This window comes from Eutrema salsugineum, unplaced genomic scaffold, assembly GCF_000478725.1.
Source record: "Eutrema salsugineum unplaced genomic scaffold, Eutsalg1_0 scaffold_8, whole genome shotgun sequence".
NCBI lineage: Eukaryota > Viridiplantae > Streptophyta > Magnoliopsida > Brassicales > Brassicaceae > Eutrema > Eutrema salsugineum.
This window is the reverse complement of record NW_006256414.1, coordinates 320,319-337,675: the sequence shown is the minus strand read 5'-3', so window position 1 is coordinate 337,675 and position 17,357 is coordinate 320,319. Positions and strand designations below refer to the sequence as shown.

Below are 17,357 nucleotides of genomic sequence, written 5' to 3'. Positions count from 1 at the left end.
CTTTAAACTTGTTGTGCATTGCTATGTTCAAATTTGCTAGACAAATATATTTCTGGGAGCAAACTCCATGCGAATATGAATGTATTAAGGTGCCAACAAATTAGATAAAGGTCAATTAATCATTAATTAGATAACTTAGACAATGTTTTGTGTTATATGACATGACACTTGAGATGTAGGGATTTACTCTCGAGATCTTATGCAAAAAAATTGCTTTAAAAATATTATATAACTCGTAAAAAACACAAACCAGTTGCAAAATTAAAATATTTTTAGATAGGCATAATAGTTGATTTTTTTTTTTCTTGCTCTCATGTTGACTCTATCAAACTTTCTCTAAATTGCATTTCTCGACCCATCTCTGACTGATTCTCTTCTTTCATTTAGATCAACCCTTTCGTAGTCAGAACAAAACGGAAAACATATGTAATTGGCGAATTCCTTCTTCACATGAAAGATCAACTTCTCTGTGTTTATGTTGTAGAAACAAAATCGATCCCAGCTTGAAAGCGTTATGACGTCGTTGCTTGGAGTCCACACAACGTTCTCTCCTAACCCCATACATTTAATATCTTTCACTTTTACCCACGACTTTTCACAACTGCTCTTTAAAACCCATAACCGGTTTAATTCCTCTCCAGAACCGGTCATCCACCAACGAATAACACCTAGCTTCCCTTCGAATCTGACCAATTTTGGAGAAACACCGAAGTTCGGAGTTTGAAAAAAAGACCAAGTTTCGGTTTTGAGACAGAACCGGATCACATTGCCATTCCATGATAACCAGTGCAAGAATCCAGTAGCTTGTACTGGGTTTGAAAGAATAAGACCGTCTTTCCTTTCCTAGGTAGATGCAAATTTCTTAATCTGTTCCACTTAAAGGAATCAGAATCAAAAATTTCGCATGCGAAAGTTCTCTGACTCCGATTCAATATACCTGGTAATAACCTAGAAAGCCTGAGTATTTTATACCGGAAAGGCTTCGATCGGATTACCGTTAAACCGAATGAGATAGAGCAATTCTGCATTTGTGGGCTCGGTATGATTTGATACTGTTCTGTTGTTGGTTTGCAGACTATGTACTCCGGCACACTTGGTCCTGTTTCATTAGCACAAAGAAAAATCCCATGACTTGCATCACAAGCTTCAATTTTTACTTTTTCTGGTGGTAGAAAATTCATCGAGACTCCGTTGTTTTCAAAACCTCTCCTCTCGTGGACAAAGCTGGTTTGAAATTTGCATCCTCCTTCGTTGTATTGCGCCAAGTATCCTGAAATCGAATTGGTTCTAAGGAGATTGATATTGAGAAACCAAGACTCGTAACTTCTCTTGTTGCAATCTTTGTTCAGAAGCCTGTATTTTCCAACATCCGAAGCTGGAGAACGAGAGAGAATCTCTAGAATCATGTCTTGATTTATCGCCGGGGAACTCATGACCCTGTCGGAGAAAAGCGGTGATAAGAATGATCAGGACGATGGGAAAAAAAGAAAAAGTATTATCGGTATCGTGTATATATATTGTTCATATATCTTTTTTTTTATGGATAAGTACCGATCTTGCCTTTTTATTCGCTAGTTCCAAATTAACAAATAGATAGCTGAACTTTTAAAATATTTCATCATCGATTAAAATCATTAATTATCGAGTAGCTTGAGCCCAAAGTTTCTATCTTGACTTTTAGATGGGTTTACTCATATATGTATTGTATCTTGTATCAATTTCTATTAGGTTAATCAATATCGGTATTTTTAATAATTAAATTGTTATCTCAATTTTTTAACATTTAGCTAACTTGATTAAGGTTGCCCAAAAAAAACTAACTTGACTAATTTTTTCTTTTTGTTCTTTTTAATTTGTATATCTCAATGATTAATTTGTTATCTCAATTTTTAATGATTAATTTGTTCCTTTTGCTTCTATTTAGCTTTTAATTAGCCGACCATGATGTGAATTGTTGCTTTGTTTTTGATATCTGTAGTAGGAGAATCCATAAAGGCAAATTAATGTCTCATCAATGAGGAAAGATTCTGGTTATTGTAACATTCCTGAATTACTTTGAATTTGATTTCAAAGGTACTGCTTGGATAGGATCCATGAGATCCACATTTAAAACTTGTGTACACGCCAAATTGCTTGTGCATAACTACATTTAAAGAAGAGATGGTTTTTATGGATTCGTGGTAATACATTGAGGATCAATAATAATACTTCTACGACTGAGAATTAATGGTTCCGATTACCATTGCATTAGAGAGCATTTTTCACAAAAAAACTATCATATTTTGGACCAATTTTCTCTTGATTTGGTGACTGTAAAATTCTCCAAACTTGTAGAACCAAATTGATACTTTCTTCAATGTCTCGAAAACCTAAACCCAAACCCTAGCTTTCACTGGTTAATTGTTATTTTTCTATTTTTTTTTCTGCTTCAAAACTCTCTAATTAATTACATAATTTATTTAATAAAAATAATAACGACGAAAGTCGCGGGAACACTTCATAAATGGCTCCCAGAGAGTGCGGACAACGGCCCAACACAAAACCAAATCGAACCTGACGAAAACGTTACACTTTTGCAATTAATAAAAAAATTTCCTGGCAACTTTTTTTTCTTCTCTGCTTTGCCTGCAAAACCGTTACAGAGAGACAGCGAAGAAAACCTTTGAGGAAACATTTTTTAGAAGCAGCAATGCAACCCGAAAGAGAAGAAGGAATATAACTTCTTTCTCTCTCTTTTGAAGCTTCTTCTGATTCAAAGGTCAGATCTTTAGCGATTTTTTAGCGGTTGATTTTTCTTTATTTTCTCCTTTGAACCCTAATTTTGGAGATGTTTGGTGATCAGCTTGGAGATTGTTGATGTTTTGGATCAATTCGATTAATCAAAGAGATGATTTGATTCATCCCAAGAGAATTCACCGATCCTTGAACAAAAAGGATCTTCATTTCAGGTTTTTATCTTTTGATTCTGTTTTTTTTTTCCTCCCTCCATATATTATATGCTCTGTAAAATGATTAACGGTTGAATTTTCCTCTGTTTTTTTGTAGTTTCCTCTGCTTTTGATAGTTTTCTCATCTTGATTTTCCTTTTTTTGTGTTTTTTTTTCCAGATCAAAGTTACTTCGATCTTGTTGGTTTGGAGAAATTTGACTGCTTTAATTACAAGACTGTGATGGAGCAATTCAGGCAAATCGGGGAGGTTCTAGGAAGCTTAAACGCGCTTATGGTATTACAAGACGACATCTTGATCAACCAAAGACAATGCTGTTTACTGTTGGATATCTTCAGTTTGGGTTTCAACACCGTAGCCGAAGAGATCAGACAAAACTTGAAGCTTGAAGAGAAGCATACCAAATGGAGAGCCCTTGAACAGCCTCTAAGGGAGCTCTATAGAGTGTTCAAAGAAGGAGAAAGGTATGTCCGGAACTGTATGTCCAACAAAGATTGGTGGGGCAAAGTAATCAACTTTCATCAGAACAAAGATTGTGTTGAGTTTCACATACACAACTTGTTCTGTTACTTTCCGGCTGTCATCGAAGCCATCGAGACAGCCGGAGAGATTTCGGGTCTCGACCCTTCTGAGATGCAGAGGAGGAGAGTTGTGTTTTCGAGAAAGTATGACAGAGAATGGAATGATCCGAAGCTGTTTCAATGGAGGTTTGGGAAACAGTATTTGGTTCCAAAGGATATTTGCAGCCGGTTTGAGCATTCATGGAGAGAAGATAGGTGGAATCTAGTGGAGGCATTGCAAGAGAAGAGAAAGTCCAAGAGCGATGATATTGGCAAGACAGAGAAGCGTTTAGCTGATTTTCTGTTGAAGAAGCTGACCGGATTAGAACAGTTTAACGGTAAGCTCTTCCCGAGTTCGATACTTGTTGGTTCTAAAGATTACCAAGTGAGGAGGAGATTAGGTGGTGGTGGTCAGTACAAGGAGATTCAATGGTTAGGGGATAGTTTCGTGTTGAGACATTTCTTCGGTGATCTTGAGCCGTTAGCTGAAGAGATCTCTTCTCTGTTATCGCTTTGTCACTCGAATATACTTCAGTACTTATGTGGATTCTATGATGAAGAAAGGAAAGAGATTTCTCTGGTTATGGAGTTGATGCACAAGGACTTGAAAAGCTACATGAAGGAGAATTGTGGACCAAGAAGAAGATATCTCTTCTCTGTTCCCGTTGTGATCGATATAATGCTCCAAATCGCTCGAGGGATGGAATATCTTCATTCGAATGAGATCTTCCATGGAGACTTGAATCCAATGAACATTCTTTTGAAAGAGAGAAGTCACACCGAAGGTTACTTCCACGCCAAGATCTCAGGTTTCGGTTTGATCTCGGTCAAAACTCAGTCTTTTACTCGGGCTTCCTCAAGACCAACCACTCCTGATCCTGTGATTTGGTATGCACCTGAAGTTCTAGCAGAGATGGACCAAGATCTCAAAGGCAGAGCTCCGAGATCAAAGTTTACACATAAAGCTGATGTTTATAGCTTTGCTATGGTGTGTTTTGAGCTCATAACCGGCAAAGTTCCGTTTGAGGATAGTCATCTTCAAGGAGATAAGATGGCTAAGAACATTAGAAATGGAGAGAGACCTCTCTTCCCATTCCCTTCGCCGAAATATCTTGTTAGTTTAATCAAACGGTGTTGGCATACAGAGCCGAGCCAGCGTCCGACTTTCTCTTCGATTTGCAGGATCCTCCGCTACATCAAGAAGTTCCTTGTTGTGAATCCGGATCACGGTCACATTCAAATCCAAAATCCACTTGTTGATTGTTGGGACTTGGAAGCAAGATTCTTGAGAAAGTTCTCACTAGAGTCAGGGTCTCACGCGGAGTCCGTGACACAGATACCGTTCCAGCTTTACTCATACAGGATTGCAGAGAAAGAGAAGATGAGTCCGGAGATTAACAAAGAAGAGAATTCAGAGACAGGTGAGTCTGCTTCAGAGAGCGTTTCAGTGGTTGAAGATCCACCAACAATGCCAATGTACACAAAGTCGTTGTGCTTAGATGCAATATCTGAATACTCAGATACAAGATCAGTTTACTCAGAAGCTCCCATGAAAAAGATCTCAGCTTTGAAGAAAAGTGGCGACATGGCAAAGCTCAGAAGGAATTCAAGCGCAGGTTTAGATACGTTTTGTACAAACCAAACTACTTAGTTCTATATGAATCAACCAAAAAGAATAATTCTTTCATGAATTTGTTACAGGTTTAAGGTCTCCAGGATCATCGCCTATAAAGCCAAGATCAGCACCGAAAGTGTCATCGCCGCTAAGTCCATTTGGAAGAAACAGCAAAGCAAGGAAGGATACTAGATTGCCTTTGAGCCCTATGAGTCCGTTGAGCCATGGAAGACGTAGACATCTCTCTGGTCCTGCTTCAGACTCTGAGCTAACATAGCTTTTGAACACACTTCTTGTTTTTGCAGACAACAAACGAAAACAAGAAGAGCTAGAGATTTTAGTTTCAATTCCTTCATTATATTCCTTTTTTTGTGTAACATCTTGAATTCCTTTGCGTTCCTTTTCTTCTTATTTTTTGGCTGTAAATTTTTCTCTTTTTTCTACTTACTTCATTTTCTAGCTTCTGCAAGTTTCTCTATTTTTTAAAAAACAAGAGCTTTACCATCTTCGCCGAAATAGCTCATTGAAACAGTCGTGTGTTTGAGGTTTTGGTCGATTATTTGCTTGTGGGGAAGATTAAAGATTGGATCTTGCGATTGATTGCGTTTGGAATGTCCTCGCAGACGCAATTACGTTTGATTATCAATGAGTTCTCGAGGAAATCACAAAAGAGATTGAGTACCCAGAAACTGCAGAGCTTTGTTACCAAAACCCATCTCGCGCGTGATCCCTATTTCGCGACGCAGCTTGTAAGGTACTATGCGTTAAACGATGATCTTCTCTCTGCACGCAAACTGTTCGACGTATTTCCTGAGAGAAGCGTTTTCCTCTGGAACTCTATCATTCGAGCTTACGCTAAAGCTCATCAACTTGGTACCTCCTTGTCGCTTTTCTCTCAGATGCTGAGTTCCGATACGAAGCCGGATAACTTCACCTTTGCGTGCTTAGCTCGTGGGTTTTCAGAGAGTTTCGATACCGAGAGACTGAAGTGTGTTCATGGAACTGCAATCGTATCTGGTCTTGGATTTGATCAAATTTGCGGCAGTGCGATTGTTAAAGCTTATTCAGAAGCAGGCCTTATTGTTGAAGCAAGTAAGTTGTTTGTTTCAATACTAGAGCCAGATGTTGCTCTGTGGAATACTATGGTTTCTGGATATGCACGGTGTGGATTTTGGGAGAATGGAATCAATTTGTTTAACTCAATGTTACATCAAGGAAATCGACCTGATTGTTATACAATGGTAGCCTTAACTACTGGAGTTATTGATCCTAGTTTATTACTCGTTGCTTGGTCTGTTCATGGGTTTTGTTTGAAAGTGAATTTAGATTCTCATTCTCATGTTGGCTGTGCTCTAGTGAGCATGTACTCGAGATGCAGGTGCATGACTTCTGCTTATAGTGTGTTTGGTAGCATCTCTGAGCCTGATTTAGTTGCATGTTCCTCGTTGATAACGGGTTATTCAAAATGTGGAAACCACAAGGAGGCTTTGTATCTGTTTAGTGAGCTGATAATGATTGGTAAGAAGCCAGATTGTGTTATTGTTGCGGTTGTATTAGGGTCTTGTGCTGAGTTATCGAATTCTCTCTACGGAAACGAAGTGCACGGTTATGTTATTCGACTAGGACTAGAACCGGATATAAAGGTCTGCTCTGCTCTTATAGACATGTACTCAAAATGTGGGTTTTTGGATTCCGCGATGAGTCTTTTCGAGAGGATTCCAGAGAAAAACACTGTTTCTTTCAACTCCGTTATTTTGGGTCTTGGCTTGCACGGTTTTGCTTCCTCTGCGTTTGAAAACTTCAGCGAGATGCTTGAGATGGGATTGAACCCCGACGAGGCCACTTTCTCTTCTCTTCTTTGTACCTGTTGCCATTCTGGTCTTTTGAACGAAGGTCAGGAGATCTTCATGAGAATGAAGAGTGAGTTTGGTGTTGAGCCACGAACAGAGCATTATGTTTACATTGTAAAGCTAATGGGAATGGCTGGAAAACTGGAAGAAGCATTTGAGTTTGTAATGTCATTTCGAAAACCGGTTGATTCAGGAATTTGGGGAGCATTATTGTCATGTTGTGAAGTTCATGAGAACACTCATTTGGCTGAAGTTGTAGCAGAGAAGATATTGGAGAATGAGGAAGAGAGAAGAAGTTTTCACAACGTTATGCTCTCTAATATGTATGCAAGATATGGGAAATGGGATGAAGTAGAAAGGCTTAGAGATAGAATTTCAGAGAGCTTTGGAGGTAAATTGCCAGGTATCAGCTGGGTTTAACTGCAGAGGAAAGGGATCATTGCTTGATTGGGTCCATTTTGATATAGATGAAGAGGTTACAGATGAAGAAAGAGCAAAGAAGCTCTTTGTGGTGTTTGAGAAACAGTAAGGAGCTAAAGAGGAGATGGAGAACGCCAATGTTGGTAGAGAGGGTTTCAGTACGAAAATGAGGTTAAGAAAGACCCTTTGAAAAGAGTCTAGGGAACAAGAATTTGATCAGAGAAGTGTATGAGAGGGAAAGTGCTAAAGATACTGCCTGAGATATATCTATCAGTGGTGAGCTCTTTGCTTGGATATGAATATACATTTGATCAGATTCTGTGAAATGCAATTATATGGTATTCTGCTAACTACTGTTTGGGTCAATGGTGCAGTAGTAATTATGCCTTGTATGAGGAGCTCGAAGCTGATTGATATAGAGTGTTTTGAAACATCCCTCATGATAAGTTTCCTTTCACCAAAGTATGGTTGCTTGCTTCAAATTAATTCAAAGGTGCACTTGTGATCTTAGGCAATGGTACCTCCCTCAACAAAACAAGAATAAAAGCAACTGTAGATAGTAGTAATTAAGAAGTGCACAGAGTGGAATGTAAGTTTGTAGCAGTAGAGCAGTTGTAGATTTAAACAAACTATACTTGGTTTCTTCCTTGTCATTAAACTTGTCACAGAATGCAATTTTCTTCCAGTCCACAAAATGAAGATCCTCTTGGTTTTGATTAATATACCCTTAGGCAATGGTATCTGTAATAAAAAAGTTAATCGGATTTAACCGAGTCAACCTGAGATCATTTCTTATAATTCGAGTTTGGTAGGTTCTATCATAATGTTCCAAAACATTAAGCCGTGTCATTATCAAAAATACATGAATGAGATACTAACCCAACGAGAGAGAGGTGGTTATGGTCGTAGGTAAATAGGGAGTCAAAAATAAACCATTCAATTTATGTTTTTTTCCTTTTTTTCTTCTTATCACAACCTCTAATATTTCTCTCTTTCTGCTAAATTTTTCTCTTTTTTATTCAAAAAACAAAATTAGATCAAATTCTGGATTCAGTTTTCCCAGGACTGCGGAGAAAGGACTATTCAATTTTCACATTTACCTGGTAATTCTTTTTCTTCTTTTTTTCCACTACCTGTTAATTCTTATTTCTAGTTAGAAAAAAATGACAAAGTTTTAGAGGTTTTCAATTTGCTGAAAATTTTGATCTAGTTTTGGAAAAAAACAACATAAATGAAGTGTTGGTATACGTAGGTGTTTGATTCGATCGATCCCTAATTAGATTTACGAAAACGTGAAATCATTTGAAGAACCAATTTATTCTCTGATTCTGGCCTAATTATTGAATGTATGTGATTCATCTTGAATAATGCATCTCTTGTTGATAAGTAATTAAAAACTCTATATTCCAATCTGTGTGGTATTTATATATTGATCATACAAGACAAAACTTGATGAACAAGTTATTGCTCCTATCAATGCACAAGGTAAAACAAAAATTGCTGACTCCTTTGTTTGTGGTTTTCCAGGATGATTCTTGATCGTGCTGGTTTTCGTTCCGATCGGTAAGCTCTATTTGCAGAGGCAAGAACAAACATCGTGAGAATTGGATTCACATTTCTTGGAAATGGAGCGAGCAAAGACAGGTAGGGTTTTGTTTGAATTGATGCTCAATATTGGAAACTATTATTTTCAATTGTTTATGTAAAGTTTTGTTAGTTCTCTTGTCATCTCTGCAGAAGTGGAGAAGAAAGTGTCAAGACTTCTAAAATTCATCCAAAACAAAAACAGGATTCCAAAGGATTCGAAAAGAGACCTTCTAGCGATTGCCACCGATCTACAAGCGCAGTGTCAAACTCTTTATTCTACAATTGATGATTTTCAACAAGATTTGGATCCTACAAGTGTTGTTGAAGAAGGATGCGAAATCGATGTGCTTAAGAGCAAGCTTGAAGCATTGAGGAATGAGGCTGAAGAGAAAGAACGAGAACTGACTTTGCGCGTGAAGGAGCTAGAGCGAGAGCTAGGAGACGCGAAAGCCGAGTGTGATCGAAAGAGAGACTTAGAAGAAGAGATTGCGATGAAAGCTAGCGAAAGTAAGCAATTAGGAGAGAAGAACAAAGGGCTTAGATCACAGATCTCTGGTTTGGAATTGGTTTTGAAAGAGAAAGGAGATGAGATATCAACACTTGTGAACAAGTTTGGGAACAGTGAGTTAGGTTTAACATCTAGGATCGAAGATTTGAAGTGCCAGTTGAGAAATTTGGAGCAAGAGATTGGTTTCCTTCGTGCAAGAAACGCAGAATTGTCTGCAAGCTTTGAAGTTAAGAGAGCCGAGGAGAAGAAACGTGTTGAGAGGTTGATGGATCAGGTAATTGGCATGAAACATGAGCTTGAATCATTGCGGAACCAGAAAGATGAAGCTGAAAGAAGAAACAGAGGAACAGAGGAACAGAGGAAGAAATTGAATGAGGAGATTGACCATCTTAGAGGAGAAAATCAGAAGCTGCATACAAGAATCGCAGAGCTCGATTCATTGCATATGGAGATAGAGACGAAGAATGCTAATGAACTCGATGATGAAAGCAAGAAACTGAACATTCAAGTTTATGATCAGAAGAAAGTGGTCAAGGAACAAGATGATATCATTCGCAGGTTATCAGCAAAAATCAAGGATCAGCAGAAACTTCTCAAAGAACAAAAAGATACCATTGACAAGTTCTCTGAGGATCTCAAGCAATCGAAACGTTGGTCTTCTGGTTCGGGCCGGGATTCGAAACTGAATCCAAATACCCTAGAGAAGAAAATGGAGGAATTAGCCGAAGATTTCCGGATGAAGATAGAAGATCACATTAGGATACTGTACAGGAGGATCCACGTAGCTGAACAGATACACTTAGAGAGCAAGAAGGAGTATATCAAAACACGAGAGGTAGCTCAAGAAAACAGAGAAAATAGAGAAAGTTTGATCTTTTTCGAAACCCATTTCAAGAAAATCAAAGACGTTTGGGAAAACGGGTACGCGAGATCGATGAAGAAGCTAGAAGAAGCAGAGGAGCACACGAACAGAGTTGCAAGATTAGCAAAAGAGATTGATTCAGCAAAGATTTGGGTAAGTGAGAAGAAGAACGAGCTAGAAACTGTAGCCGCAAAGGTAGAATGCAGAGAGGCTCAAGAATCTTTGTTGAAAGAGAAGCTATCAAAGCTAGAGAAGAAGCTTGCGGAAGAAGGAACAGAGAAGCTGAGTTTAGCAAAGGTTTTGAGCAAATTTGAAGTGAGAATCAAAGAGCTTGAGATCAATGCCAAGGGACGAGAAGTTGAATTGTTGAGCTTAGGGGAAGAGAAGAGAGAAGCCATAAGACAACTCTGTGTTCTTGTGGATTACCATCGAGATCGATACGATGAACTCAAGAAATCAATCGTAAAGTTATATCAAGAAACCTAATGTGTTATATATAAAAACTAACTCTTTTGATCCCACTTTGTTTTCTTTCTCCAAAAAAATAATATTTTCTGTAAAATTATATTATATGTTGTATGTTTTTTTAAAAAACCACATACTGATTAAAAATTGGTTGAGAACTTTTGTGTAGACAAAAGTAACATTAACAATTTTTTGTGGATACTTGTTTGACCACCCATAATAAAACATGCAGAAGAACCAATTTTGTCATCCATTTTTTTTAAACAGTGACTAGGAAATGCAGGAACACCGGTTGCAACTTTTTTGAAACATGCAAATAATGTTTTGGAAACAGAATTTTAAACAATAATGGTCGAAATATTTAACATTCTTTAGATACTTGTTTATTTATTTTTTCCCTATCATGTAAAACTAAAATACAGTAGAAACTTTAATATTCGATAAATCAATAAACACTATAACTTAATAATTTTTATAGTCTTGAATTAGACCAGTTTAAAATATAACACAATTCAATAAGATAATAACTTTAACAAAATTTTTATGTAAATATATGGTTCCATTAATATCATAAATTAATAATTATTATAAACAAAATTTTATTTAAATATATACATAAGATAATCTACTAAAATACGAATATAGTAATTTATTTATTTATTTAAATTATATTTTTTTGAAACTTATTTTAATTTTTTGAAATTAAAAATTATATAATTTTTTAAGAATTAATAAAAATAAAAATTCTTTAAAATTTATAAATTAATAACTCTATAAATTAGTAAATTAATAAAATTTTAATATTATTAATCTATAGAGTTTTTACTGTATGTTTATTTCTTGCAAGGGTAAAAATAAGAAATTTTAAATAATTTTGAGGAACAAATCTGGAAAATGCCAGCTGTGAAGCGGAGACGCTCAGCTGGAGAGAGGAGGAATTAGGAGAGTCATCACTCACCAATGGCAAAAAACGTAATAAAGTCTTAAGTGGAGGGGTGTTTGTGAGAATTTAACTCTCTCATAACAACAGACCCAGTAGTGTCCGTTTTCTGACATAAGTCCAAAGTCCAAACCGAACCACTTTTCTCCTCTCTCTCTCTATTCATTCTTTCGTTGCTTTGAATTAAGACACAAATTTTCTTCATTTCTTCTGAATTCTCGCCGAATCTACCTCTTTTTTTTTTTGGATTCCCAGGTAAAATCTCCGATCTTTTAGTGATTAGATCGGTAATTCGGTATAGCTCACGCCTTCGTCATCACAACTCGCTCTATAGTTTCTGATTATGAACACAACTTAGGATCGATGACCTTTTTTTTGTTTGTTTTGTAATCTTTAGTGAATCGTTTAGTTTATATATACTGTTTGCTATATCAGGTTACTATGAGGTTTCGGTGTTTTTGGCTTATTGAGAAATGAAGATTTCGCAACTGTTTGTTTTTATCCAATTAATTCTCACTTGGTTTCTACTTCTATCATGTACTCGAATCTTCGTTTCAGAAATGCTAATTTTTGTTTACTTGGTAGTTGGTAGCGTAATTACGATTTTTCTGGGGGGGCTAAAAAGATTTCTCTACCTCTATTATTGTTTGATAGAAACAACTCATATGGGTAGCTGTCTCTTTTCTTTTAATCATTCTGTGTGCTTTTCTGGTTCCCATTCTCTAAAAGTTGCTCTGGTGGCTCCACTTTCTCCAGCCATTACTTGTTCAATTTCTTAACTCCCGAGTCTAGGACCTAATCATTTTCTTAATTGAGTATTAGTACTTCAATTAGTGAACAATTTATCAGATTTTATTAAGCTAAATTGTTCAAGAAAGAGTGCCAACTTTGGATATGTTTATCTAAAATTAGACTCATTGCTACAATTGATTAGCAATTTTGGATATCTATGTTTGTAATAGTAAAAAAATATATCTCTCTATTCTAATGCGATATAGTAAATCTGAAATTGTATCATTGGTGGTGGCTTTGTAGTATCTATTTGTATTTTTGAAGATAAGTAATTGCCTTTTTAGTTTCTACTTCAAACATGATTTTGCATTTGTATCACCAGAGAGGATGTATCCATCTGTCTTTAAACGAATCACACTTCTATGGTATAGATTATTACTTGTCAGTTTTAAATATTCCATTTTCTATGTGTTTGTTGGTCATGTCAGGCTCCAATTGAACCATCTACTACTTCTTTATTGCATTTCTGTTACCATCTAGTTGACAATTACACCGCATTAATATTAGTTTACTAATTTTTCAGTTTGATATTTTCTTGAACATGAAACTGATGGTCTCTTTTAATATTATATTAAACATTACCATTTGTTTTGAACAAGTTAAGAGTTTCTTCTCACATGTCTTCTTTGTAAAATTGTGCTTGATGGAGTTCCAGATGTCTCGGAGATGACATTTCAGTTCCAAATCTCAGACCTTTTCTTAAGTTCATTTGATTGATTTGAGACACTGAAGAAGAAAATGAGAAAGCATAGTATTAGAGACTCCTTGAAATCTTTCTTTGAGCCTCATCTTCATCCTGACAATGCTGAATTGCTCAAAGGAACAAAAACTGGTAATTTTTCTCTACGCTTCATCCTGGATCTGGTCTTTTGGTTTTGGACTTGTTTAGAAGAAAATTATTTTTGATCAACAATGCAGACATAGATGAAAAAGTGAAGAAAATCTTGGGAATTGTTGAGAGTGGGGAAATTGAGGAAGATGAATCTAAAAGAGTAGTGGTTGCGGAGTTAGTCAAGGAATTCTACAAAGAGTATGAGTCGCTGTATCACCAATACGATGATCTAACGGGAGAGATCAGGAAAAAAGTTCACGGGAAAGGAGAGAACGAGAGCTCTTCTTCCTCGAGCTCAGACTCTGATTCAGATAAGAAGAGCAAGAGAAACGGGCGGGATGAGAATGAAACGGACTCGGTAAAGAAACAGATCGAAGCTGCAAATCTTGAGATTGCTCATCTGAAAGGGAAGTTAGCAACAACCGTTGAAGAAAAAGAAGCCGTAGAATCAGAGCACCAAGAAACTTTGAAGAGGCTAAAGGAAACAGAAGAGATCTTTGGTAATCTGAGGCTTGAAAATGAGAAGTTAGCGACTGAGAACAAAGAGCTAAATCAGAAACTGGAAGCTTCTGGCGAGAAGGAATCTAATGTGAATCAGAAGCTAGAAGATGTGAAGAGAGAGAGAGATGGATTGGAAGCAGAGCTTGAGAAGAAGTCTCAAGAATTTTCTGAGTATGTGAATGAGATGGCGAGTAAGGCCAAAGAACACGAGAACACGCTGGAAGAAAATAACAGTCTAAAGGCACAAAAGAACGAAACCGAAGCAGAAATCGAGAGAGAGAGGCAAGAGAAGGCATCGTTGTTGAATCAGTTAAACGATGTGCAGAAAGAATTGTTAGAGCAAGAAGCTGCATACAATACGCTGAGCCAAGAACACAAACAGATCAACGGTTTGTTTGAAGAACGAGAAGCAACGATCAAGAAGCTGACTGATGATTACAAACAAGCCAGGGAGATGTTGGAAGAGTACCTGTCGAAACTGGAGGAGACAGAGAGGAAAATGCAAGAGACGGGTAAAGATGTGACGTCGAAGGAAACTGAGATTGTAGATCTCGAAGAAACAGTGGAGAGCCTACGTAACCAGGTAGAGATGAAAGGAGAAGAGATGGAGAGTTTGATGGAGAAAATGAATAACATTGAGGTTAAACTGCGTTTGTCAAACCAGAAACTGAGAATAACCGAACAAGTGTTGAGGGAGAAAGAAGAAGAGCTGAAGAGCATAGAAGCTAAGCATTTAGAGAAAATGGCGGTGACCCACGAAACATATAGAGGTTTGATCAAAGAGATCTCAGAGAGAGTGAATTCGACAATTCTGAATCGGTTCCAAACTCTGTCTGAAAAAGTCGAAGAGAAGCACGGAAGCTATGAGGAAACCGTGGTTGAAGCGACGAAGATGCTTTTGAAAGCGACTAAGTTTGTGAAAGAGATGAAGAAGGAGAAGGAAGAGATGGAGAAGGATAAAGAAGAGATGGAGAAGAAGCTTGAAGGTAAAGTAAGGGAAGAGGAGAGAGAGAAGGAGAAGTTGAAAGAGACATTGTTGGGATTAGGAGAAGAGAAGAGAGAAGCGATAAGACAGTTATGTGTATGGATCGAACACCATAGAGACCATTGTAAGTATCTTGAAGAGGTTTTGTCCAAAATGGTTGTGGCAAGAGGACATGGACGGTCACAGCGAGCTTAAAGTTATGCCTCTCAACTGTAAGTTAGAGCTTAGCTCTGTTTATTTATTTATTTTTTTCTTTTCTGATAAGTATTTGTTTTGTGACTTTTAAGTCGAATATGTTTTTGTTGCGGTGTGATGATTGTTTTGTAGTTGTTTGTAAGATCATAAAGCTGAATCTGGATGGATGGTGAGGTTTGTATAGACCCATTGATATTGATGTTGATTTAAGGTGGATTTCTCTTTGTAAAATATTTGCTTATGTTTTTTGGTTCATTTCTAAAAAATTCTTTGTGAAAACTTCTACCAACTTTAACTCAATACCAAATATCAGGGAAAACATTCCGATTAAAGATATTTTTAAGAATTTTTTTTCTCGTCGATAGTGGTCGCGGGTAACTTATGCATAAACTGTGAAAAAAATACTGAAGTTAAAGTACATGAGACTAGACTGGTCGAGAAAAAGAAACAGAAGAAGGAAGAAAATGAAATTACGGAGGTTCAAATTTATTCGGTTTCGGAAAGAAACACACACTGAAAAAAAAAGCAAATAAATATTTTACAAGCGTTCATGGTGATCGCGGAAATAAAAGTAGGAAATTGTAAATTTCACAATTTTGAAGGGAGACGACATGAACATTGAAATGGTTGAATTTTAATGAATGGTTGCCGAATGAATACAGAAAATGTAAAAAAAAAGTATAAAAAAACGCACACACAACACCAAAGTGTTTGCTTCCCTCAAAATGTTAACAATTAAGTCTCACTACTAAACTAGGCGAATTGGGATTTTCTATCAACTTGTGTGACTTTGATAAATCTTTTAAACATGGCTGCTGCTATATTGCATGCTGAGAGCCTACTTTCCAAGTATTGATGACAATTAATAAAAATATTATTGAGACCGTCGAAAATAATGGAACAAAATAGCACAAATTATTTAGAAAACCTTCTTCGAGCTGAATGCACCTATATTTAGGGGGACAATTGTCAACTTCTACTTATAAGCAAATTATTTTATTTTCGAACAAAAAGGATGTTAATTCCCTGAATCAGTTTTATCAAGGGTCATTTTAGTTCATACCAAAAGTTGACTAGTTACTATACTATATACTAAAAGAAAATTCGAAATTAAGTTTCTTTCGCCACATCAGCAATTATTTCCTATATTATCCATATTTTCCTTTGATCTCATTACAACTTGTCCCTGCAAAAAAAAGAATAAGCCGACAGCAGCATTTAATGTTCGTCAATGAGGGTCAGATAGCCTTGTGCAAAAAGATTTGATGAATCAGATTAATGTGTGGTGCAAAACAGAGAAAAACATTATTAAAGGTATGTACATTGCTTGAAACGGTTAACTAAGTTATCATTGACAAACTTATCTAAATATATGGTTAACATTTAGACATAATCCCTAAACACTACACCATTATCACAAAAATCTAAACCCTAATCTATGAATGGTGAACCCTAACATAATCAGTATAAACCTACCCCAAACAATTAACCTTACTCTTTGACGGTAAACCTGAACTTAAAACAAGGGTCGTTAACAAGTACATCGTTAACGAAGTTATCCGTAAGAGTAAAATAATAGATTACCATAAAAGATATACATATAAAAAGTAACTCTAAACAATAAACCTTTAAACCATTACCATTGAAATCTAAAACCTAATTATAATGTATGATTGCTGAACCCTAACATCATCATAAACCCTAACCATATCTCCATATCACTAACCAATAACTTCAACGGTAAATCCTAACTTAAAAAATGGTGGATAACTCGTCTATGTTAACATAGTTATCAGAAGGTGTTAAAAGATGAACAAATAAAACTTTACCTTGCATCGTTAACAATAAAACTCTAATTTTTGTTAACTAATCTGAAATCGTTAACTATATTCGTGACATAAACTTTTACTCGATAACATACTATCATATGTTTTAATTTAGCTAAAGAGTAGTATGGAGATAGGGTTAGGGTTTATGATGACGTACATTGTTAACGAAGTTATCCGTAAGAGTAAAATAATAGATTATTGTACAAGCTATACATATAAAAAGTAAACCTAAACAGTAAACCCTAAACCCTAAACAATAAACCCTAAACAATAAACCTTAAAACCATTACTATTGAAATCGAAAACCTAATGTATGATTGTTGAACCCTAACATCATTATAAACCCTTACTCTATCCCAATACCACTAACCAATTACTTCAACGTAAACCCTAACTTCAAAAATGGTGGATAACTCGTTTATGTCAACATAGTTATCAGAAGGTGTTAAAAGATGAACAAATAAAACTT

At 36.3% G+C, this 17,357-nt stretch overlaps 5 protein-coding genes across 6 annotated transcripts; 4 read left to right on the top strand and 1 right to left on the bottom strand.

Annotated features, from left to right (window-relative positions):
- Window positions 1–336: 336 nt before the first annotated feature.
- LOC18009541 (F-box protein At5g41720) lies at window positions 337–1,433 on the bottom strand. The gene is made up of 2 exons (XM_024160572.1): window positions 970–1,433; window positions 337–700 (listed from the first exon to the last, which is right to left on the bottom strand). Exons 1-2 carry the CDS (start codon window positions 1,431–1,433, stop codon window positions 337–339), a joined length of 828 nt encoding a protein of 275 aa, XP_024016340.1.
- A 1,736-nt stretch (window positions 1,434–3,169) lies between these two features.
- Window positions 3,170–5,558, top strand: LOC18009544 (mitogen-activated protein kinase kinase kinase 10). Of its 2 annotated transcripts, none has more exons than XM_006391584.2 (2): window positions 3,170–5,123; window positions 5,209–5,558. In XM_006391584.2, exons 1-2 carry the CDS (start codon window positions 3,170–3,172, stop codon window positions 5,397–5,399), a joined length of 2,145 nt encoding a protein of 714 aa, XP_006391646.1. In that variant the 3' UTR covers window positions 5,400–5,558. The 2 variants fall into 2 exon arrangements, with proteins under 2 accessions (XP_006391646.1, XP_024015262.1); XM_024159494.1 differs by having other exon boundaries at window positions 3,170–5,138.
- An 81-nt stretch (window positions 5,559–5,639) lies between these two features.
- Window positions 5,640–8,057, top strand: LOC18009702 (putative pentatricopeptide repeat-containing protein At1g64310). The gene is made up of 2 exons (XM_024159503.1): window positions 5,640–7,668; window positions 7,767–8,057. The coding sequence occupies exon 1, from the start codon at window positions 5,734–5,736 to the stop codon at window positions 7,390–7,392; it is 1,659 nt and encodes a 552-aa protein (XP_024015271.1). The 5' UTR covers window positions 5,640–5,733; the 3' UTR covers window positions 7,393–7,668; window positions 7,767–8,057.
- A 342-nt stretch (window positions 8,058–8,399) lies between these two features.
- Window positions 8,400–10,835, top strand: LOC18009630 (COP1-interactive protein 1). The gene is made up of 3 exons (XM_024148981.1): window positions 8,400–8,495; window positions 8,920–9,036; window positions 9,130–10,835. The coding sequence occupies exons 2-3, from the start codon at window positions 9,018–9,020 to the stop codon at window positions 10,833–10,835; spliced, it is 1,725 nt and encodes a 574-aa protein (XP_024004749.1). The 5' UTR covers window positions 8,400–8,495; window positions 8,920–9,017.
- A 1,044-nt stretch (window positions 10,836–11,879) lies between these two features.
- LOC18009631 (COP1-interactive protein 1) lies at window positions 11,880–15,290 on the top strand. The gene is made up of 3 exons (XM_024159960.1): window positions 11,880–12,009; window positions 13,202–13,378; window positions 13,465–15,290. The coding sequence occupies exons 2-3, from the start codon at window positions 13,285–13,287 to the stop codon at window positions 15,057–15,059; spliced, it is 1,689 nt and encodes a 562-aa protein (XP_024015728.1). The 5' UTR covers window positions 11,880–12,009; window positions 13,202–13,284; the 3' UTR covers window positions 15,060–15,290.
- Window positions 15,291–17,357: the final 2,067 nt, after the last annotated feature.

Coding starts and splice junctions, on each gene's coding strand:
- LOC18009544 (XM_024159494.1), top strand. CDS start 3,170: ATGGAGCAATTCAGGCAAATCGGGGAGGTTCTAGGAAGCTTAAACGCG. Junction 5,139..5,208: donor CGCAGGTTTAGATACGTTTT/GTACAAACCAAA, acceptor AATTTGTTACAG/GTTTAAGGTCTCCAGGATCA.
- LOC18009702 (XM_024159503.1), top strand. CDS start 5,734: ATGTCCTCGCAGACGCAATTACGTTTGATTATCAATGAGTTCTCGAGG.
- LOC18009541 (XM_024160572.1), bottom strand. CDS start 1,433: ATGAGTTCCCCGGCGATAAATCAAGACATGATTCTAGAGATTCTCTCT. Junction 701..969: donor CGATCGAAGCCTTTCCGGTA/TAAAATACTCAG, acceptor CTTCGGTGTTTC/TCCAAAATTGGTCAGATTCG.
- LOC18009631 (XM_024159960.1), top strand. CDS start 13,285: ATGAGAAAGCATAGTATTAGAGACTCCTTGAAATCTTTCTTTGAGCCT. Junction 13,379..13,464: donor GCTCAAAGGAACAAAAACTG/GTAATTTTTCTC, acceptor TCAACAATGCAG/ACATAGATGAAAAAGTGAAG.